This window comes from Canis aureus, chromosome 17 (assembly GCF_053574225.1).
Source record: "Canis aureus isolate CA01 chromosome 17, VMU_Caureus_v.1.0, whole genome shotgun sequence".
Taxonomy (NCBI): domain Eukaryota; kingdom Metazoa; phylum Chordata; class Mammalia; order Carnivora; family Canidae; genus Canis; species Canis aureus.
The window spans coordinates 2,889,327-2,911,468 of NC_135627.1; the positions used below are offsets into that span (position 1 = coordinate 2,889,327).

Sequence of the window (22,142 nt, forward strand, 5' to 3'; positions counted from 1 at the left end):
CATGAGGTTATGGATGTTCCTGGGGGTTCTCAAGTCCCACCTTCACTCCCTGGCTTTGACCTGCCCCCTGGCATCCCCCCAGCCCCTGCCCCCCCTCCCCCCCGCTCAAGGACGCAGGCATCCCCCAGCCCCCTGGCCCCCTGTGTCTGCAGGCCCTGCATGTCCGCAGCCCCCTTGGTGTCAGTGCCCATGCTTCCTGTCTCCAGGGTGTCTTTGTTTCTCCCTTGGAACCACATTCAGCTGAAACCTCCCTCCCTGTCTAATTACCTCTGACCCAGCCTCTCAGTGGATTCCCACATGGCTCGCTTGTACTTAGTGTGTGATTGTATCATGCCTGCTGCTTAGTTAGTAGCGGGATTCCTGTGTGTGTGCAAATGCTTGCGTGTGCAAATGTCTGTGTCTTAACATCTCCCAGTCCTTGGAGCGGATCATAAAGGCCATGAGGGAAACCCACATGTGCCCCAGAATCCACACCACAGCTGAGCACCTGCAATCTGTATTATTTTGGTTTTGTATGTTTTTTATTTATTTTTGTGTTTTATTCTTTTCAATTATTTCACCTTCTCTTTCTGACAGCTCTTCAGCTGTAATCTCTCCCAGAGCTCATTCCTTTTGCTGCCACAGACTGTCCCCCAGCTTTGTCCTGCATTGAGGACTGCTCCAGCCACGGGCACCTCACTGCCTGCCTTCCTGCTAAAGCTTATGGATCTGCCTTTCAAATCGCCCTTCTCTGTTTCTATCCACTTCCTTCTCTGTGGCTGTGAACACGCTGACTTGTCTGCTATCCTAGTGGACACGTTCCTCTGAGTCTCTCCTGGGCACGCACCACATTTCCTTTTTATCTGTCCAACTGCCTCTTGCAGTGTTGACAACCTCCTGTGAAGCTGCTCTGACCTTATCTGCTCCCCCCTGGTCAAAGCCTGGCCGCTCCCCGGGCCATGGGGTCCCCTCCTGGGGCCGAGCTGGGTGCTTCCCCCCTTCTGCTCCCTGTGGGGTCTTCAGCCGGAGCCCCCCGGTCTGCCCTCAGTCCTGCATGCACTGACAAGTGTGCGTGAGATTTAGTGGGATAGAGTTTCTTTGGCCACAGCTGCAGTTCCTGCTCTGGCGTTGGTCATCTTCCTGGGCACTCCTGCATCCTCTGAGCTCTGCTCTCTGTCCCAGGCTGCAGACACAGTCTGGCTCCTGGTGGCCGGGGTGAAGAGCAGAGGTGGCACCCCCAGAGCAGCCCAGGCTGGTGCTCCCCAGCGTTAGTGGGAGCCCCTCTCTGTGCCCACCACAGGGGTCCTGTCGTCTTGTCCCCGAACTTGAACTCAGTTTTTCATGTTCAGACCTGACATCATGCTCCTCCCAGAATGTCTTATTGTCTTACATCATGGCTGTTCCGTTTGGATTACCAACCAAGCTCCCACCCCCTAAGGCTCGTGCCCACTTGCCTGTGTTCGGTGACATTTTAATGCCCTGACCCACTAAGTGGAGGTAAAATTGATCCCTAGTGTTCTCATTCGTGTGGTGGGAATGCTGTTTGCACCAAGAGAAATTCACAGATTTTTTTCATGTCCGAGTTGTGAGTCTTTTTTCCTTAAAGTTAACTTGTAGGAGGTGTTTGACCGCCATCCTTTATGGGGTGAGAAGCCTGTTTTTCCTTCTGTAGAGCAGTCTTTCTTCCAGGGACAGTCACTGGTCATTTCACTTGGAACAGTTAAGAAGGTTCGTTTGCGCTGCAGATGTGGAACTTGTGCCGTGGTTACGTCCATGAGGTTCAATTTTGGTTTCAGGCTTCCCAGTTCCAGGACAGGCTGGTGCTCCTGGCTTCCCTGGTGAGAGAGGAGAGAAAGGTGACCAGGGGTTTCCAGGTGTATCATTGCCAGGACCAAGCGGACGGGATGGACTCCCAGGCCCCCCTGGGCTTCCCGGGCCCCCTGGACAGCCAGGCCACACGAGTAAGTTCTCTCTGGGACCATTGCATGTGGTGTCCCGTGTAGGGCAGGTGTCGGGGCAGAGCTCACAGGGGGTGGGGAGGGCATTCCAGAGTTCACGTGCCACAGAAGACCAGGTGTCCGAGGACTTGTGAGTTTTCCCACTGAGGTATCTTTGCAAAATGAGTCATGCTGCAGAAAGGAATAGTAAAAATAAAAACAATAGAAGTGGTTAAAGGAATGAGAACTATGATAAGCAGCTCTGAGTCTCCTGGCATCAAAGTGAAGGAGCAAGGCAGTCAAGTTGTATGTTCTTACTGAAAACACAACATGCTCTTATTCATCTGGAGACACAAACTAGTGCCGGGACACAGACACACAGACACACACATACACACACACATGAACGAAGGGGCTGCAGGGGACGGTCTATGTGGTGACAGACAGATGACTGAATTCAGGGATGAGGGTACTGTGCGATGGAGATGGGCCTGGCCTGCCCACCACCATGGCCAAGCACAGCATATTAAACTCTTGCTCCAGTTCCCAGGGTCCTGTGGTCCCAAAGTAAGGTCAGTGCAAAATGTGAGTGAATCTCAGATGAGTTAATTCTCAGATGAGTTAATCTCAGATGAGTGGGAATAATAGGCTTAGGTTTTCAAGGCAGAGCCTGCTGTGTCACAAGCAGGGTGTGCCCTCTGAACACCTGAGACCCTCGTCTTCTGTGGGGCTGACAGAAGGGGGTCCATCTGTGGCGAGTACTGGGCAGTCTATTTGCTAGAATTAAAACACATCATTAAGAAAGGGCGTCGTCATGGATGAGGCTCCACAGAGGCCAGGTGCAGACTGGAGGGAGCAGTGCATTCCAGGGTTGAAGCTTCACTGGCACAGGATCAGCATGAATTTTCTTTTCTTTTTACTTTTTTAAAGATTTTTTTTTAATTTATTCATTTGAGAGACAGAGAGAGCATGAGGGAGGGGAAGGGCAGAGGGAGGGAGAAGCAGGCTCCCCCTGAGCAGGGAGCCACATGCAGGACTTGATACCAGGACCCTGAGACCATGACCTAAGCTGAAGGCAGATGCTCATCCACTGAGCCACCCAGGCGCCCCCAGCATGAATTTCCTTTGTGGAGTTTCTGATGGTGGTGGATCATCCGTGACTTCCCAGCGATGTCCTCCCCTTTTCTCTGTGAAATGTGGGGAGTGAAGCTCAAGTAGTGAAGCGATTGCCATTGCAGGCCTCCTGACCACCTGCACTTGACCTCCAGGGGCTCTTGGGAAACATGAGCCACACACCCACAAACACAGCACGAATAGTCTCTCCCTCGGCCTTCAGTTTGTAAACACTTGAAACTCACTTTCTCCTCTGGGCTTAGAGCAAAGTCATCAAACAGGAAGGTTTGCGCCTTACATCTGGCATTCTTTTCGAGAGAGAAAAGCCACCATTCTTGCCTCTCTGGTACCTGGTGACCCAGAGAGAGCTGGGCAGGGGGCTGGGAAGATAGATTGCAGCCGCTGCATCAGGTCAGAGGGAGGGCGCAGGGACAGAGCATGGGGGCCGGCGGCATTCAGGGCTGGGCATGGCCTCTTGGCTGGCCCTCTGTCCTGCTGGGACACAGCTCACGCACAGCATCTGGGCCACTGTCAGGACAGGAACGTCTGGGCAGGAGCTGTAGGTTAAATTGTTCACTGCATCATTTCTCTTCAGAGATACTGGAAAAGGAAATAGGAGCTCCCTCACTGTGTGTGTCTGAGCTATGAAACCCTACTTTTTCTACCAGAACCCACAACAGATGGTGTTTGCATTACCACAGTTCATTTTTGTGCTGCTTTTCCTCCATGGTGCTCAGAGTTGAGTCGGAACCATGAGAGGTGTGTCCCCACAGACAGTCTGCATCTCCAAAATAACAATGACTTTGCTCTAAGTTTGCTTAGGAGAAGAAAAAGGAGTAAAGTTATTTGGGTCTCAGGTTTGACTTCATGTGTGTATGGCTTACATTTTTTGGCCTAGTTATTTAATTGGTAAAATAAGGATGGTGGCGTGTACTTGGCAAGATGGAAATGAAGGAAGATCCAAAACAGGGCTCATGAGCTGACATGTGCTTTAGGGTTGTCATGCAGGTGTTTCAGCAGGGACAGCTCGGGGTGGCACATGGCCGGATGGGTGCTGTGTGGGTCCTCTCTCCAAGTTAACATTCTAGGACTGTTTTAAAGCAAGCTAGAGCTGGGTTTCTAGCACTTAGCAAATCCCCTGAAAGCAGTTTGTTTTACAGTAGAGATTGAATAAGAGAGCGTGCAAGTCTGCTTTGGTTTGGTGAGAATGATCCTGTCACTTTTAAAAATCCATTTCAGACGGCATTGTGGAATGCCAGCCTGGACCACCAGGGGATCAGGGTCCCCCCGGAAATCCAGGGCAGCCAGGGCTGACGGGCGAAGTCGGAGAAAAAGGTGAGAGATGCTGACTGTGCCAGGGGTGGTTGGGGGGTGGTGTGTATTTATGCCTGTGGGTGGGCAGGAGTGGGGTCTTTCTTCTTGGAACCTTGTCCAAGTCCATTCCTAGGATGTGTCTCTTTACAGCTGCTGGGATGTCCTATTGTTGGGCTTCCAAGGCGGGGGGGGGGGGGGGGGGGGGGGGGGGGGGGGGGAGGGAGAGAGAAAGAGAGGAGGAGAGGAAGAGGAGAGAGAAAGGGGGAATGAGAGAAGGATAGAGAGCTAGCCGCCACCTGGGAGGCAACAGGGAGCTGTGGCCTTGTCATGTTAATGCTCTTGACTGTCTACACGGCCAGCAGATTAATCCCTCAGACTGATATCTTAGTGTGACCTTTGGGTTCAGAGTTTGAGAGTACCACATTCAAAGGGTAAACATCTTTCTTTCGAGCCAAATCACAGATGTGTGCTGGAACACTCACCATCTCTCCAAGTTCTGTTCCAATAATCAGTGTGAACAGATCAGCTGCCCTGGGGCCGGCCACTTGCCCCTTCGGCTTCAGCATTATCATGACTGTTTTCCCGTGTTTGCTCTGACACCAGCCCAGGACACATCCTCCTCTCCTCATTGTCATGCAACAGCGGGTTCTCTTGGACAGCCCCTTATTGGTGTGTCTCTTAACAGCCACAGAGTAGAGTGACCAGGAGACTGCCCCCAAAACCAGCCCCACTGGGCACCATTGCTGGCTTTGGATTGCAAAGGATTCTTCCTTTTCCAAAGTCTATAGCACAAACCTACATGAAAACAGCTGCAGCTAACACCTTAGAACTCTAAATTTCAGAGGCCCCAGTGGAAGTGGTCTCAGGAGTTGTCAGGGAGTGCCACTGAGCATTCAGTGTTGGTAAAAACCAACCCATACTTGTTGTTGTTTTAATTTTATTTATTTATTCATGAGAGACACAGAGAGAGGCAGAGACACAGGCAGAGGGAGAAGCAGGCTCCTCGTGGGAAGCCCGATGTGGGACTCGATCCCAGGACCAGAATCATGCTCTAGGCTGAAGGCAGATGCTCAACTGCTGAGCCACCCAGGCATCCCACATACTTGGTTTTTAATGAATCCTTCCAGTTACCAGCTGCTCAGTGCTCCCTGAGATGGGCCATCTCACTTAATGACACAGGGCCTTTGAGACGTCCATCCTGCCATAGAACCACCAGCCTGCCCAGTCCTTGGTCAGTGGGGCATCTCCCCACGAGCAAATCCGTGGGGCCCAGTACTCAGCTGGCTGCCAGCTGACCTGCACTGTCTCCATCCCACGGGAGTGGGGGGTGGGTAGTGTGCAGGACCAGGGCCTGGGGCTGAGGTGTGCCCGCCGGGCCAGAGTTGCTCCTTGTGCGGGGCGCTCTGACTTAGGCCTGGTGTGTACCTAGAAGGCAGGCATTTTAAGGCTCAGGACACAGGTTTATCTGAGACACTACATGGCCTTGTAGCTTAGCTTGAAAATCAAGATGTGAGATGTGACAATTTCCCCAGTCGCAATTTCCTCCCCTGAGTTCTATGCTACAGCCTCTCTTCCTCTCCATCCTCAGGACCCGGGCAGGGGTGTGTTCCTGCTCTCCTGACTTCTCACTCCCATGGGTCACCCCTCAGCCTGTAACCCAGGTGTGAGGGCCAGGGCTTCTGTGTGCAGTTTGCTGAAAAATGCTCAATCTAGGAGAAAAGCTGTGAGATGTTTTAGAGACAAAGATAAAACTAGAGTGATCAGAGCTTTCCAGGTGGTTGGGCAAGCTGCATTTCCAGGCCACTTTTTGGTGAGGCGGTTCCCATCCTTTTGCAGGGCGGAGGTTCCGAGGGTACCTGCAGGACCTGTGGGTGTGTGGTGTTTGCGGGGGGGGGGGGGGGGCGGTGGGCAAAGGGTGTGCCCCGGGACAAGTGCACACGGCCGGCCAGCAGGGGTGCCAGGGCGCATGTCAACACGGTTAATGGCAGCTTGTTCTCACTGTGTTCCGCCACTGCGGATGCTAATGGTCATGTGCACATATGTGTACCCCTGTGTTCCCTTTGTAGGTCAGAAAGGAGACAGCTGCCTCGTCTGTGACATGGCAGGACTTCGGGGGCCCCCTGGGCCACAGGGCCCCCCGGGAGAGATAGGTAAGACCCCAGAGCTGAACGGGACCCTCACAGTGAAACGAATTTTGCGCCACGAGGGACCTCAGTTTCTACATTCAAAACTAAAGCCTAATAATGAGGATTTTAAGTCCTACTTCCAGGATTTTGTCCACTTTGTGGAAAATCATCAAGCAGACTTAAAAATTAGCACCATGAAGATTTCTTAGTAAAAGGACAATAGTGCACAGTTCCCTCAAACAAAGTGAAGGGGATGTGTGTGGTTGAAGTGGTCCCCGGGTATGTGTACCCATGGGGGCGGGGGCTCATCAGCAGTTGCTTGAGTGGTGCTTGTCTGAGCCTGGGGCCCCTGCTTCCCCTCTGAGGCCCGCTTACTCTGTGGAGGTTCCTCAGACATCGTCCACTTGTGTGAAGATCTCCGCGCCCTTGAATCTTGAAAACTACAGTTTGGGGCGTTTGAGGACGTGTCTCATCTGTGATGTGCTGCATCTCCTTGTCTTCCAAAAGGTTTCCCGGGGCAGCCAGGGGCCAAGGGAGACAGAGGCTTGCCCGGCAGAGATGGTCTGGAAGGATTGCCTGTGAGTAAACCTGTCTCAGTTTGCGTGCTTACTAGAAGTTGCCTGCACACCGACTAAGAATGGTGCATATCGTTGCTTTGGCAAATACAGCTTCTGCTGTATGGTTTGGGCGCAGGTTCAGTATGGCTTTGTGGAGCAGTCTAGAATTATTCCCTGTGTCCCTCACCCAAGGATGAGCAGGACTGTTGAGTCCAGAAGGCACATCTCAGTTGCCTGTCTCTTCACCTGCCCTGTACCTGTGTCCAGGTGCAGCTATGTGTCACCTTCCTGCTGGGGCTCTGGGGGCTCTTGAAACAAACGGTGCCTCCTGTAAGCAGCTCCGCTTCATTGCGCATCACGCCCGTAACTTACAACCATGTTAGTAAGTTCAGCGCCAGCATTTTCTGTGGGGAGATGGAGGAACACAGGCCTGTTTCCTTGGAGGAATTCAACACTTTTTTATTCTTCTCTCACAGAGGCGTATTTTGAAAATCCCTATCACCAATATCTATTGTGAAGATGCTTTTCCAAATCTGTAAATTAACTAATCTCTCTCACATCGACGTGAAACCTTTAAGTTAAATGAAAATCAGCTCCTTAACTTTCCTAGTTTGTTTAAAAAAGAAACCATTGAATAGAAGAGAATTGCCATAATCCCAGCCACTGACGGGCATTTTACTGCCCATAATCAGCTCTGTCTCTAAAGTGCATGAACCTTAGGGCCTGGTTCTTGGATTTTCTTTGTTCTTCTAAGCTCTAAGCCTCAATGAGTTTCTGCACTTTTTTTTTTTAAGATTTTATTTATTCACGAGAGACACTTTCTTTCATTACTGCTTTCCCTTTTGCCTTTCTTTCTTCTTCTGTCACAGAATGAAAGTCAAATCTTTCGCATTATTCCTTTTAGTTGTAGCTCTTTAACATTTGCAATTTTTAAAACTATTACTGGCAGCATCTATAAAAGCGGGTCAGGGCAGAAGTGAGTTGAAATGGCAGCAGAGCAGCTGGGATTGAGCAATCACCTCCTCCTTTTGAAGTTAGATCTTGGGATTCTGCTTCCAGAACCTTTCTGGTGCCTGGGGAGCTAAGTTACAAGTCGCAATTGTTTAAAATAGTTCTAAATAAATGAGAAGTTCACATAACTGGGAAGCCCTGACTCTGGTGGGGATCAAAGACAGAAGAGCTTTGAAGAAGCAGAAGAGGATGCTTTTAACCTCTGGACATGGTCTTTATCTACTTGGCCTTCCTGGAGACTTCCTGCCTCCACTCTGCCTGAAACCCCATCCAGATACCAGCCCCCCAGCCCCATATCTTATAAAAATGGGAAAAGAGGGAAAAGTCCTGATGAAAAAGAAAACAAAGCAAAGGTGCTACATAACTTCTAACACCCTGCCTTCCCCATCAGGAGCTCCTTTCTCGGCAGATAGCCAAGGTTTCTAAAAACTGTTTTTTGGGTAAATACTTTAATTGAGGAGGTAGTGTAATTTTTGTCATATTTGAGGCTGTAACTAGCTCACAGATTGGGACCCTCTCATTTCGAATGAGGCTGGGGCTACAAGAGGTGCCTGCGAACCAGTGGAGCATCCCGGAAAGTAGATGATGAGAAGAGATAAATGCTCTGATTTCCCATTTGATTTAGACAGCATTTCTGTGACATGTCCTTTTGAAGGCCGAGGGTTGGATTTTGGGAAAGACAGGCAGAAGAGGCTGGCTCCTGACAGGGACCTGAGCGGGTTTTGGGGCTGTCGGGACAAGTTGAAAGGAACTGTGACACCCCACAGTGGCAGCACTTTATAGAAGCAGATCACGTCGTCATTGGATCTCCTCCAATTTATGGAGCCACGGTGAAGTGTTCAAGGCAGCGTTTGATTCCTCATCATTTATGTCAAGAGATGTAGATCCAAAGACCTTTGAATTGCATAAGATGAAGATGTTCTGTGGCAGAGAAGCCACAGGAGATGTCCTAGGGTCAAAATGTCACCTTTCCCCCCCCCAAAAAAAATCTAGATTTCTTCCTTGAGTAATAGCCATCAAGGTCACCATTATTAAGATAAAAAATTATATTTCTGGGAGGCCTGGGTGACTCAGTTGGTAAGCATCTGCCTTCTGCTCAGGTCATGATCCCAGGGTCCTGGGATCGAGTCCTGCATCAGGCTCCCTGCTCAGTGGGGAGTCTGCTTCTACCCCTGCTCCTGCCCCCAGCCCCGTCTCTCATGAATAAATAAAATCTTTAAAAAAACTATATTTCCTCGCTGTATGCTCACAGTCCTGGAAAACTGTATTTCTAGGCTGTGAATAATCACCATAAAGTAACACTGATCCTTCCAGGTTGAGAAAAATATACGTTGGTTGTAATTTCTTATATTGGTGTATATTTTTTATGGTGAAATTGCCAGTTCAACTCCTACTTCAATCAGCACCTCCCTAACTGCAGACACAAAGGACGCAGACTTAGAAGGCCTTAGGCCGACCCTCAACCCCCTGAAAGACCAGTGGACAGAGAGGGACATGCAAACAGATGTTAAGAAAACAGAACAGTTTCCTGTGATGTGGACCATACACTATCCTGTAGAAACCCAAGACACCCATCAGGAAGACTTCGCAGAGGGGTCTATGTTTAGCTGGGATTTTACCTCTAGATTAAAAGCTACAAAATATGACAATACCTTTAAAAAAAAAAGATTTTATTTATTTGAGGGAGACAGAGAGAGCGCAGAAGCAGAGAGAGAGAGAGAAGCAGACTCCCTGCTGAACAGGGAGCCGAGTTGGGGCTCAATCTCAGGACCCCAAGATCATGACCTGAGATAAAGGCAAAGACACATAACCCACTGAGCCACCCAGGCGCCCACCACAACTAAATTTTAATTAAATAATGAATTTTCCATGACCCTCACCAAGGTTCTTTGAGTGTCTGCTCCTTCACCTGCCAGGTGGTGCTTTCAATATTTTGCTGGCACAGCTGAGTTCAGAGTCAGGAGTGGTGGGCCAGGGGCTGTGACACACAGTGGGCTCATGATAAATCTCGCCCACCCTAAAATCCAAAGATTGTGTGAGTTTTGGTCTGTCCCTTGTCGCCAGTTCCTTCCTCTCTGTGTTGCACACCCACACAGAAGTGCGTGTGCACATGTGAATGCATCCAAGAGCCGTTGCAGAGGGAGTGTGTGAGAAAGAATTCAAATTAAGTGAATTGTCCAAGAGTCTGAATCCTGCCAAGTCAGCAGGGAGGCTGAGAGATTTCTTTCTTAGGCCGAAGGGAACAAGTACTTGAGACAATTACTTGAAACCTTGTGAACCCCAATTCTCAGAGTGGCTGGAAGAGAGACCATCTGTGGGTGTGGGCGTTCCTTGAAGATTTAACTTTCCAGGAACTGAAAAATGTGCTAGGGTGTGTCTCCTGGGAAAGTCCATTCTATTCTGCTGACTCCTCAAAACAGCGGGGATGGAGCTGGCTGGTGCTCACTCCCCAGACTTTCCTCTCTTACCATCCTGCCCTTGGATGCTTCACCCATCTGCATCCGAAAGTCCTTTCTCTAGTTCCTGGGCTCAACAAGTCACACACTCTGCAGCTTCCAACACTTTCTCGAATGTTCTCTTGAACGTCAACGGTTGTAAGGGACATGCAAGTTACCCAGGCTGGGTGCCCGGTGCCCTAGCCTAGTCTCTGTTTGCAATACCTAGTAAAGACCCTTTTTAAGGTATTTTTAAGAGAAACAGAAGTGAGAGGTCAGATCATGGCTTTGTCACAGAACTATTGGCTTGCTTATAGAAAATATGTAAGATTAAACATATTGCCATTGTTTCGAGGAGGTGGCTTCTTAATATCATTGTTGGCTATGTAACAAGCATGTTGGCTCATTTTGTGGACTGACGTCTTCCTCTTTGTGCTTGTAGGGTCCGCAGGGTGTACCGGGGCTGATGGGCCAGCCAGGAGCCAAGGGAGAGCCTGGCGAGATTTACTTCGACGCCCGACTCAAAGGAGACAAGGGAGACCCAGGCTTTCCAGGACAGCCTGGGATGCCAGGCAGAGCAGGGTCTCCTGGGAGAGATGGCCATCCGGGGCTGCCAGGCCCCAAAGGCTCCCCGGTATGTTTATTTCCAGACTGGAAACATGCACTTTATGAGCGGATCTGCAAAGAATGAAGAAATGGATTATTTGAATTGTTATCTATATATTTTCACTTGGATGGTGATTATGACACATGAGCTGGTTCAGTGGTTCTCGGAGACACTTAAGTCTGCAGACGTTGGCGTTGATGCTGTTGATGGGAACAGTGTGGGGGCAGTGCACGGGTGTCTCTGACGCATTTTGGGCCATCAGAAAGGCGTCTGTATGTTGGGTGTTTGGATGTCAGATAGTGACGTTTCAAGTTAGTGGCATGCAAGTTATACTTGAAAAGACAGTTCCAGATCCAAATGCTGCAGTCTTTGAAGTGTGTCCATGTGTGGGGAGGGAGGGTGCCTGCCCAGCTTAGACAGGAATGCTGGTGTTATTTATTAACTGCCAGTTGACCTTTGTAGGAGAGTAGAAGTCAATAAACACCATAAGCCAGTTAAACTCTGATACTTATTTACTACAGATGGTGGAAGAATGTGAGATGAACATGCATTGGTATGTCTGCTGATAACGTGTCTTTTTCTCTCTGCTTGTCAGGGTTCAGTAGGATTGAAAGGAGAGCGTGGACCCCCTGGGGGAGTTGGATTCCCCGGTAGTCGCGGTGACATCGGCCCTCCTGGGCCTCCAGGGTTTGGCCCCATTGGCCCCGTTGGTGACAAAGGACAAGCAGGTTTTCCGGGGATCCCTGGGTCCCCAGGCCAGCCAGGTGAGGCCTGAGGACCTCAGGTACACAGAGCTCTGGGGATGGGAGTCTGGTGTCACTTCTTCAAGGAGGTGGGCAGATCCCACCCTACTATAGCCATACTGTACCTTGTTCACTCACGTAGAAAATGAGCCAAGTAATGTGTAAAGCATTTGAATTTGTAGATGCCTTTTCTTATGATAAGTGTACAGTACTTCCAGGTCAAGTTGGGCTTTTCCAAGGAAGGGATACCAACACGAGTCTGATTTTTTTTTTTTTTCTCTTTACCTATGCTCTGTATCTCCCTGGCGAACTGTCCATTTGGGCTTCTGTATGTTCCAAGCCAGGTAGTCTCATATCTCTCCTGATGGGTGGGTGCCTGTTGACTGATTCTGAGTGGTTTCCGCCTCACCATTGCTGTTGGATGCTATGCTGGTTTCAGCCACTTGCACACTGTGTCTCACGTGGGTGTGTGTGCCAAGCGCTACACTGACTGGAGAGGCATCGGTGGCCAGACAGGTGTGGGCCTGCCCTCCTGGTGCTCACTGTCTGGGGCTTGGAGGAGCATATGGAGCAAGGCTGACACACTCAGCCCACCCTCATGCCCTGTATGTTATGGGGACAGAGATGGTAAAGGGGTGACCCCAGGCTAGGCACATGGCAGGCTCCTGGGAGCTGTCCTGTCGCCTAGAGCATCCCAGGCTGACAGAGGCTGGGAAGGGCGTGGGCACAGGGAGGGAGGGAAGATTCCGTATTAAGAAATATCCTAGTTGTAAAAATGAATTAAGGGCTTCAAGGGCTTTGGGTGATTCAAGGTAAGGAAAGCTTGAACAACGTAGTAACTAAGTAGTAACTAAGTAGCTGCATGACCAAAGCACCCACGAGGACTCTGGAGGAGGAATTAGGTGACAGGTGCCCCCCGGTATTTGGGGGGACACATTCTAGGTCCCCTCTAGAGACCTGAACCTGGGATAGTACTGAACCCACACACGCTATGTTTCTGCTGCACGTATAGACCTGTGACGAAGTTTAATATTAAGTTAGGCCCAGGAAGAGATGACCAACAGTAACCAGGACTGATGACCACGCAGCATAATGAACATAGTGTGCATGTCTCTCTGTCTCTCAACATCCCTTCCTGTCCTGCGTTCACCCCTTTTCTTATGAAGAGGGGACGTGACAGCGTGCCCTAGTGGCGAGGTAATGTGAAGTGAATGACATGGGCACGTATGCAGCATCAGGTTACCGTACAGATTCCGAGCCGCATCATCTGATTCCACGCTGTGGTTGATGGCGGGGAACCAGACACACAAAGTAAAACTGTTGATAAGGGGAGACGACTGTATAGCCTTCATGCTCACCTATGTGCCACTTCTGTCACAAGCCATATACCCAGCCAGTCTACCTGAGTTTTATCAGGTCCTATCCCACTGGCAACTCTTTCTCATTATGTCATAGTGTAAAATTCAACATGTCCTCCAGCGCAGGGCCTGTTGGCCTGTCTGCTGGATGTGCAAGCCTAGCACCCTAACGTATTTCTCATTGTCATTCTCATTGTTTGTGTGGTTAATGAATACCAAACACCCAGTTATGTCTCCCTTGGTAATTGTTCTGGGTTTAGCAAGGATCTCAGAAATGTTTCTTCTCTGACCCTCTTGGGGGCTGAGAAATCCTGGGTTTGACCTTGGAACACCCTCATCTTGGAAAAGGGACCTCAGATCTCTTTCCCCAGAGCGAGAGCCTGACTCCAAAATCAGCCTCTCAGGTGTTCTTTGAATCTGAAAACTTGCAGAGCTATAAAAAAGCATCAGACCCTTTTTGGCCAGAAACTACCATTGGAAAAGCCAGCTGGGGCACAGATGCATCCTAGCAGGAAGGGGAGGAGGAAGGTTCCTGATGGAGGTGCTAACACACTGTTGGTCAGCTGTCTGCATTCTGCAGCCTGCTTGGCCATCCAGACCTAGGCATCTATGGGATGAGAAACCTTGTCTTCTTTGATCTGCCAGAGTCCTGTTTACTGTGGTGACATTAAAGGCTTGTTCCCAGACTGGAACTGATAGCAAGTATCTGTTGGGGTCAGTCGGTTGACATTTCTCTGAGTCTATAGCTAAAGAATGTGTTGGCTTTTCCTGGGAAGCCCCACGTGTCTTGCATCCATATAGGGTGTGTGAAGAGTCCATGCACAGGTCTTGGAGGTGACCCCTGTGGTCCTCTCCTATCAGCTAAATCCTGACCCCCAGTGGATCTCCCAGGCACAAGCGCCCAGGGCTGGGCTGGACCTCCTGCCCCTGCTGCTCCACATGGCACACAGCCGCCCAGCTGCATGCTTGCAGATCATGCTGAGTCACCCACTTAGCACATCCTGAAGATAATTTGCCACCAGATGAACATGATTTAGGTCTGCCTCAAAGCAACTTAGAATTGGCCTTTTCTGATAAATTGAAAGAGAACAGTAAAAGTGTTTTGACTTTTTTGAGACAGGCTAAGTAAGAAATTACTTGGGGTCATCTTACCTCTTGTTATTATTATAGATTTTCTGTTTTTTTGTGACTCTTATGTTGGGCTCTTAGGGAATACATGTGTCAAAACTCTAGGTCCTTGTGGATATAAATTTTGGGGAAAAGAGGAAGAGCTCTCTGTGAAGGATTCTAGAAAGGTAGAAGCAGGAAGTGGAGGCATGCAGGTGGGGCTGCTTTGCAGGTACATAGTGTGTTAGGGACACGATGCAGGCTCTGTTGCATGGAGTCCCTACTCAGGACAGGATGCAGGCCCTCTTGCTGTGTCCTTGCTCAGGACGGACGGTATGCAGGCTCTCTCACATGGAGTCCTCACTGAGGACAGGATGCAGGCTCTCATATGCTGTCTTTGCTCTTCCCCCAGGTCCCAAGGGTGAAGCAGGAAAAGTTGTGCCCCTACCTGGTCCCCCTGGAGCACAGGGACTTCCAGGATCCCCAGGTTTCCAAGGGCCGCAAGGTACTTTTAGCGTTCTCTTTTGCCCGGAGGTACACTTGGAACATTCACAGGTTTTTCTCACACTGCCTGTCGGTCTTGCTCATGACAGGTGACCGAGGTTTTCCTGGAACTCCAGGAAGGCCGGGCCTCCCGGGAGAGAAGGGAGCTATCGGCCAGCCAGGAATCGGATTTCCAGGGCCTCCTGGCCCCAAAGGTAAGCCTGCAGGACAAGCCCCTGGGGCGGGGCCTGGGATGGGGCCAATGCTGTGCCCACAGCCCACTCAGGCCCCACCGTAGCATCTGGTCCCTGGCTGGTGGCCGTTCTGTTCACTGTCGTGGGAATTCTAGGGGAGAGGAGGGAGGCATGGATATGAGCACACCGGTTAGCAACTTGCCCTTCAGGAGAGCTTGCCAAAGTCCAGAGGACAACAAATTCAGTTACTGAGGTGGTGGGGGAAGCAGCGCCTCCCAGTGGCGCGGGTTGGCTGGAAGCGGGTTGTGACCATAGGATCCGCAGCCACCTGCGAGGGGAGCTGGGCCTCCTCCTTGGTGCAGGAGATGCACAGAGCAGTCGGAGCTGTGCCAGGCTGGATTTGGATCAGAGGGTGGGGAGCTGGGGACCACGGGGAGGGGGCTTTGCTCTCAGGGGAGAAGGTCCCCACACCACAGAGCCTGGATCCATGTGGGGCACTGACGTGTTAGAACCACAACTTCTTTTTGGAAACAGTAAGACAGTAAGAAGGACAGTTTCGCCGTTTCTGTTGCTTCCCTGGGTTGTGGGTCTGTCAATCCTGCGGGTGGGCCCAGACGTGGACTTGCCGTCTCAGACCTCGGTCCAGGGCTGAGCAGGCGCTGTGCACAGTAAGAAACATCTCTTTCCTGTTTGGGCCGGTGTCCTGACCCCAGTCTTACTGGCCACGTGAGCAAACCCAGTGGAAAGAGCTCTCCTAGCTTGTCACACCTGCCGGCTGGGCAGTGTGGGGCTGGGCCGAGCCCCACACTCCTCTGGGCACTGTGTCACGCCCACACATACGCTCATGGCCACTTCCGTCAGGCTTACACAGCAGAAGGCCCTCAGTGACCCTCCAGGTTCCCGGGGATAGTGCCAGGCCTTTTACCTGTTCCCAAGCCCTACCTGCTTTCCTGGGAGCGCCACACCACCATCGCGAGAGGGAGAGGTTAGCGGGTAAGGTCTCCTAATTGGAGGCTGGCTGCCCACTTGCACAAAGTGGCTTGGCGGTGTGGATGCTGGTGGGCGGTTAGGTCCACTCTGTCAAGACCCTCATACCACAGCCCCACAGCATGTGTGATCGGGTTTGCACCTGGTCATACTTGCAAATCACTGTGGTCCATGGACCTGCACATCCTGCAGGGGAAACTTCGTGCACAATAGAGCCATGGGGGAGCTATTAGCCCATCAGGCCCTGTAGGGTTGGGGCCCAGACTATCACTAAATGCACCATGCACATCCATTGTGGTGTGGCCACGTTCAAGGACCCATGGTCTATAGCAGTGCTGTTCAAACTGGAGCATTTCTGGGAATTCCAAGGCGTCTTGTGAAAATGCGGGTCTGCTCCCGTGGATCTGGGTGGGGCTCTCGAACAAGGTGGTTATGTTGCCCCAACCATGGCCACACATGCAGCTGCAGAGTGTGAGTGCCACCGTAGGCTGCACATGCTGTGGTGGTCTCTGATTTGTTCGGGAGGTGGGACAGGAGGAGAAACTGAGAGGAAGGAAAGGAAGAGGGGACAGGCGGGAGAGAGACGGGAAGGATGGCTGGTGCCGCATGAGGTCCATGGCACCCAGGCTGCCCCAGCTGGCGCAGGTGGCTCCTCCAATGGCCAGGGTGACCTCATGTTCCTCTTAGAACCACCTCAATAGGGTTCCGTGTTGTTGGCCAGTCTAGTCGGTTCAGGGGCGTCTGAGCAAGAATGAAGGAAGTGAAGAAAGTGGGGAATAGCATTAGTACATCAATGACTTTTTTTACTCTTCAATACAGGTGTTGATGGCTTACCTGGAGACGTGGGACCTCCTGGGAGTCCAGGTCGCCCAGGATTTAATGGCTTACCTGGCAACCCAGGTGTGCCTGGCCAAAAGGTGGGTACTGAGTATTGTCTGGATTGCTGTTCCTTTATCCTTGTTATGAATTAGACACATAGATTGTGGTTTATTAATATCGGGATACATTGCACCTGCGTGCTTTGTGTATTAAAGAAATAGCACAGGATAGAAAAGAAGGAAGTGCATAGTGCGTGGTAGTTGGTGTTCGTGGGAGAATCATTTCTTCTGGCTTTAGGAGTTCGTGCTTGCCTATGTGTGTGCCGCCTCTCGGGGTACAGTGTGTGTCTTACTGGGAGTGGCAGGAGAAGGCTGTGGGAAAGCCATCCAGGATGGTCTAGTTTTACTGACATTCTGGTCCAGTAATTCTTTGTTGGGGGGCTGCCTTGGACATGGTGGGGTCTTTAGCCACCTCCCCCGTGGCCTCTACCAGAGATACCAGAGGAACACCCTGCATTCACCCCCAGCTGTGACAACCAAAACTATCTCTGGGCATTACCGAATGTCACCCAAGAAAAAATACGGCCTTGATTGGAGACCCATGGGCTAGCATGACTTCGGGACTCTCCTTGCCTCAAACATCCCCTGCCTTTTGCTAATACTTGAAAATTCTGCTCGGCATGTGTAGCTGATCAAGGGTTACATCTCTTCCTGTTCTGATTATAAGGAAAGGAAGTGAAATTGCTGGAAGGCTTCATGTGAAATAGGGGAAAGGGTAGTAGTTTCACCTTGCCAATGAAAGAGCTAGCCTGGCCTGTTCCCTTTCTATTTGGAGGGCAGGTAGAGGCTGTGGGGATGGAGCAGGTGCGCACACGGGCAGGTAGAGACTGTTGGGATGGAGCAGGTGTGCACACAGGCAGGTAGAGGCTGTGTGGTTTGGGCAGGGGCACATGTGTTCTTATTAACCATCTGCACTTACGCCCTTGACTTGATGAGATCATGGAACATGCTGGTGAGTTGGCTTCTCTGTGCTTTGGGAATTTCCAGGGAGAGCCAGGAATTGGTCTGCCAGGACTCAAAGGATTACCTGGTCTTCCCGGCATTCCTGGCACACCCGGGGAAAAGGGGAACATTGGAGGACCAGGCGTTCCAGGAGAGCATGGTGCTATTGGCCCCCCAGGCCTTCAGGGAATCAGAGGTAACTTCCTTTTTTTTTTTTTTTTTTAAGATTTTATTTATTTACTTATTTAGAGTGAGCAAGCAAGAGAGAGAGGGAAAGAGCATGCACAAGCTTGAGCAAGGGGAGGGGCAGCGAGAGAATGGGGCTTTCAAGCCGACTCTGTGTCTTACAACCCTGAGATCATGACCTGAGCTGAAATCCAGAGTTGGATGCTCAACCAAAGAGCCACCTGAGTGCCCCAAGGTGACTTCTTACAGACAAATCTAGATGGCGGCAGGGGCTGGGCCTGTGTATTTGGTGTCTGCGGAGCACCTATTGGGTGTTCTGCCAATGTCTGTTGAATGAATGATGGAAATCGTAAAAGGCTAGAGCTTATGGTCTTGTGTTGTGGTTTATTATGTGGGTGGGTAGCCTGTGCTATGAAACATGCTGTGATCTATGTGCAGTTTATTGACAATTTCTTCCCATTCAGGTGACCCAGGACCACCTGGATTACAAGGTCCCAAAGGAGCTCCGGGCGTTCCTGGAATCGGCCCCCCTGGAGCAGTGGGCCCCCCTGGAGGACAGGGACCACCAGGGTCCTCAGGTGATGGGACATCCTTCCAGAATTATTCCTCCCCAGGGCATGCTCACGGAGGGGAAGGGATTGGCCCAGGATTAGTGCCCCCTCGTGAATAAGAGGCACTTTGTGACAACAAGTCTGATTGTTCACTTAAAGGAAGAGTTGTGTCTTTTCCTCCCACTGGGCTTGGTTCATGTGCCAGGGAGCCTCCCCTTATTTAGTGACACTTTTATCTCCTTTAAGATGACTGGCGTCTCCATCTTACCTTTCCGTGGGGGGTTAGTAAGTTGTGGATAATGTGTAAACTAGTTGGTGCATGGCTAGGAGCTGCCTTTAGTGACTAGTCCTGGAGCTAAGTCAGTGCTGGTGGGCTGACAAGACGATCCCTGAACATGGATGAAAGGCAGCTAGTGTTTCGAGCGAATGCTGCAGAGAGGCCTGGGGGTGCTAGCAGGGGTGACTGCTCCCCACTGATGGCAGAAAGGAGGGCATGGTCTCAGACCCAGACCTTGGCTTCCAACGCTGCTACCCGGGACATTGGGAGCCCCTTGGCCCCCAGCATGGGTATGCACACTCATATGGCCCTCAGAAAGCTCCAGCTAAGCCCAAAAGGGTGCCCCGCAGAGCTCCCCACAGATCCTGCTAACTGTGCTTGCTCTTTGCTCACCTCAGGCCCTCCTGGAGTGAAAGGAGAGAAGGGCTTCCCCGGATTTCCAGGCCTGGACATGCCAGGCCCCAAAGGAGATAAAGGGTCCCAAGGGCTGCCTGGCCTGACAGGACAGTCGGGGCTCCCTGGTCTTCCTGGACAGCAGGGCACACCGGGAGTTCCAGGGTTTCCAGGTAAATGATTTGTGCACTCCTGCCCCTGTCTGTCCATGGACCCATAGCATCTACAATCAGTGTTTACACTCCTTCCATCTGGCCACAGGTCCCAAGGGAGAGATGGGCGTCATGGGGACCCCAGGGCAGCCTGGCTCCCCAGGACCAGCAGGCCTGCCAGGATTGCCAGGAGAAAAAGGTAGGGAGCCAGCACTCCAGAGGAGCCCATCTTATGTCTGTGTCTCCATGTCTCTTGGAAACTCCTAAATGGGTGTAGGTCATATTTCATTGCAAGAGACAGAGGAAATATGTCCAGAAGGTCAGACAAGGGTTGGGAAGACCCCCTCCTCCAGTGGGAACTCATGGTGAACGGTGCATGTGTGGGCAGGGGCTGTGCTCTGCAAAACCAGAGAGAAGGCAGGCTTTCAGGTGCTCCTTATTGGCACACTTGAGGGGTTTTTGTTTTGTTTTTTAGAATTGGTGGGATCTTCAGTTGTACGAGGTCATAGAAACTGAGTCCTTAGAATCAAATTAGTAAACTGGGCAAATTTAGAAGTCTTAATTTTTATTCCTTACCTTTTATTTAAAATTGGTCCAAAAATAAGTTTTTTAACAAATTGACTTTGTGAGATATAAAAATAGTCATTTCGTTAGTAGAACAAGGAAATTCCCATTTTGATGGTTTTGTATAGACTTGAGGGGAGCTGTGAACAAGCATAATAAAAGTCCTTAGGAAACAGGGTAAGTGTAAAAGATTTAAACTGATAATAAGCAGAGTCACATATATTTTATAGTTATCAGCAAATAATGAATACTGAAAAATGTTTTTCCTGGTCATTTGCCCCGGGCCAGATTCTTCTGGGTAGCTTAGACACCTGCCATGTGATGCCTTTGTGCTGCTTTTTGGACAGGCTATGAGCTCCTCATTCCTCCCTCAGCAGTGGCTTCTCCCAGGCAGAAGGAGCGCCACACCTGTCACTGCCTCCAAGACCCCTGGCCAGTTTCAGCCGTGTCCTCTCTTTCCTCTGCAGGAGACCACGGCTTCCCAGGCTCCTCGGGACCCAGGGGAGACCCTGGCTTCAAGGGTGACAAAGGTGACGTGGGTCTGCCCGGCAAGCCTGGCTCCATGGACAAGGTGGACATGGGCAGCATGAAGGGTCAGAAGGGAGACCAAGGAGAGAAAGGTAAGTGGTCAGAGGGTCCAGTGGCAGTGGGGCTGGAAATACAGGCCTGACCACCAGCTCTCCACTGATGATAGCAAACCAACCTATGTTTCTGCCACAGTTTGCCTTTAAAGCACACGTGGCTCATTATGACTTTTTTTCTGTGATATGCAGGACAAATTGGACCAACTGGTGATAAAGGATCCCGGGGAGATCCTGGAACCCCAGGAGTGCCTGGAAAGGATGGCCAGGCAGGGCATCCCGGGCAGCCAGGTACGAGTGAAGTTCAGGTTCTCTCCACAGTAGGAACTCATGCTAGGGAAGTGTCAGCACTTTTCATAGGCCTTAACCTGGTGGGTATTTCTCTGTTTTTCTAGGACCTAAAGGTGACCCAGGCATTGGCGGAACCCCGGGTGCTCCTGGACTCCCTGGGCCCAAAGGATCAGTTGGTGGAATGGGCCTACCGGGTATGTCAGATTTAGATAAGGTATCTTCTTTTTAAAGAAAAGAATGTGCCTGTGCTGCTTGAGACAGGTGTGTAGGGTGATGAGTATTGCCCTGAGGGGATAATCCTGGCACATGTGTCTTTTACACAAATGCACATCTTCAGTTCTCTGTGTTCTCCTGCTTTGGGATCAGTGGCACTTGGCTGACAGAGTGACCATTGCTTAAAAAAAAAAAAAATCACAATTCAATAAAATAGAACATGGGCTGCCTACTGTCACCTTCGATTACCTCCAAGTGACTGTCCACCTGGTCACAATCTCCCCAGTGCAGTCTGGTTCCCTACGTGTGGGCCAGCTGCTAGCACCCTTTGGTATCAGCCCAGAAGAATCTCTGGGCTCCTCTGCCCCAAACCTGAACTGGCCCCAGCTCTGCCAGCAGCGTTTGCTCCCATCAGGAGGCTGGTGAGAGGTGGAGAGTGCTGGGTCCGGGGCTAGTGCCTCTCAGAACTGGGTGGGAAGGGAAAGCCAAGCGGGGCAGCCAGCCTTGTTGGCCCTCCCTATCCCTTTAAGAGGCATCTGATCACTCCCATTTGACTTAGAAACATCAGGCTTGCTGTTTACACCTGTTTGTAAATAGGTCTGGGTAACAACATAACATAATGAAATCAGGTATGCATCTACTCTTGGTGGCCTGCCTCACAACCCCTCAGATTCTTCTGGATAGTGGGCTACAATTGTAGAATAAAGAACATAAAAGCCCTTTGTCATATTGCTGAGAAAATAAATATGCTAAGGGGTTAGTATATTTCTTCTCTCTCTTTATTAAATGATGGTTTCTAAAAGAGGACAGGTGCTTCCTAGTGTGGCACTACTATGCTGTGGTGACTGGCATCTGTCTACGTAACTAGGAGATTGATGAATGAAGGGATATGTGTTCTTTTACCTCATTCTTGACGGCTGTCAAGGTGCTGTTTTATTTTTAATATGAGTACCCTCTAAGCACACATTCACGTTTCATTGTCTGTTTATAGGAACGCCTGGAGAAAAAGGTGTGCCTGGAATCCCTGGCCCACAGGGTGTCCCTGGCTTACCTGGGGAGAAAGGAGCAAAAGGAGAGAAGGGGCAGGCTGGCCTTCCTGGCATTGGAATCCCGGGCCGGCCCGGGGACAAGGTAACAGCCTCCTGCTTGGAAGCCTCCTGTCC

The 22,142-nt window shown here is 50.7% G+C and overlaps 1 protein-coding gene across 2 annotated transcripts in view; it reads left to right on the forward strand.

Moving 5' to 3' along the window:
• Window positions 1-22,142, forward strand: part of COL4A1 (collagen type IV alpha 1 chain) — a 141,599-nt gene that overhangs the window by 99,518 nt on the left and 19,939 nt on the right. For both annotated transcript variants that reach the window (XM_077854967.1, XM_077854966.1), the window contains exons 21-37: window positions 1,776-1,940; window positions 4,269-4,364; window positions 6,410-6,493; window positions 6,977-7,047; window positions 10,915-11,106; window positions 11,675-11,843; window positions 14,700-14,792; window positions 14,881-14,985; window positions 16,771-16,868; window positions 17,817-17,967; window positions 18,422-18,530; window positions 19,179-19,351; window positions 19,440-19,529; window positions 20,362-20,514; window positions 20,668-20,766; window positions 20,871-20,960; window positions 21,971-22,110. In XM_077854967.1, coding sequence (XP_077711093.1) covers window positions 1,776-1,940; window positions 4,269-4,364; window positions 6,410-6,493; window positions 6,977-7,047; window positions 10,915-11,106; window positions 11,675-11,843; window positions 14,700-14,792; window positions 14,881-14,985; window positions 16,771-16,868; window positions 17,817-17,967; window positions 18,422-18,530; window positions 19,179-19,351; window positions 19,440-19,529; window positions 20,362-20,514; window positions 20,668-20,766; window positions 20,871-20,960; window positions 21,971-22,110 — 2,078 coding nt within the window. The remainder of the gene's footprint in view (window positions 1-1,775; window positions 1,941-4,268; window positions 4,365-6,409; window positions 6,494-6,976; window positions 7,048-10,914; window positions 11,107-11,674; window positions 11,844-14,699; window positions 14,793-14,880; window positions 14,986-16,770; window positions 16,869-17,816; window positions 17,968-18,421; window positions 18,531-19,178; window positions 19,352-19,439; window positions 19,530-20,361; window positions 20,515-20,667; window positions 20,767-20,870; window positions 20,961-21,970; window positions 22,111-22,142) is intronic.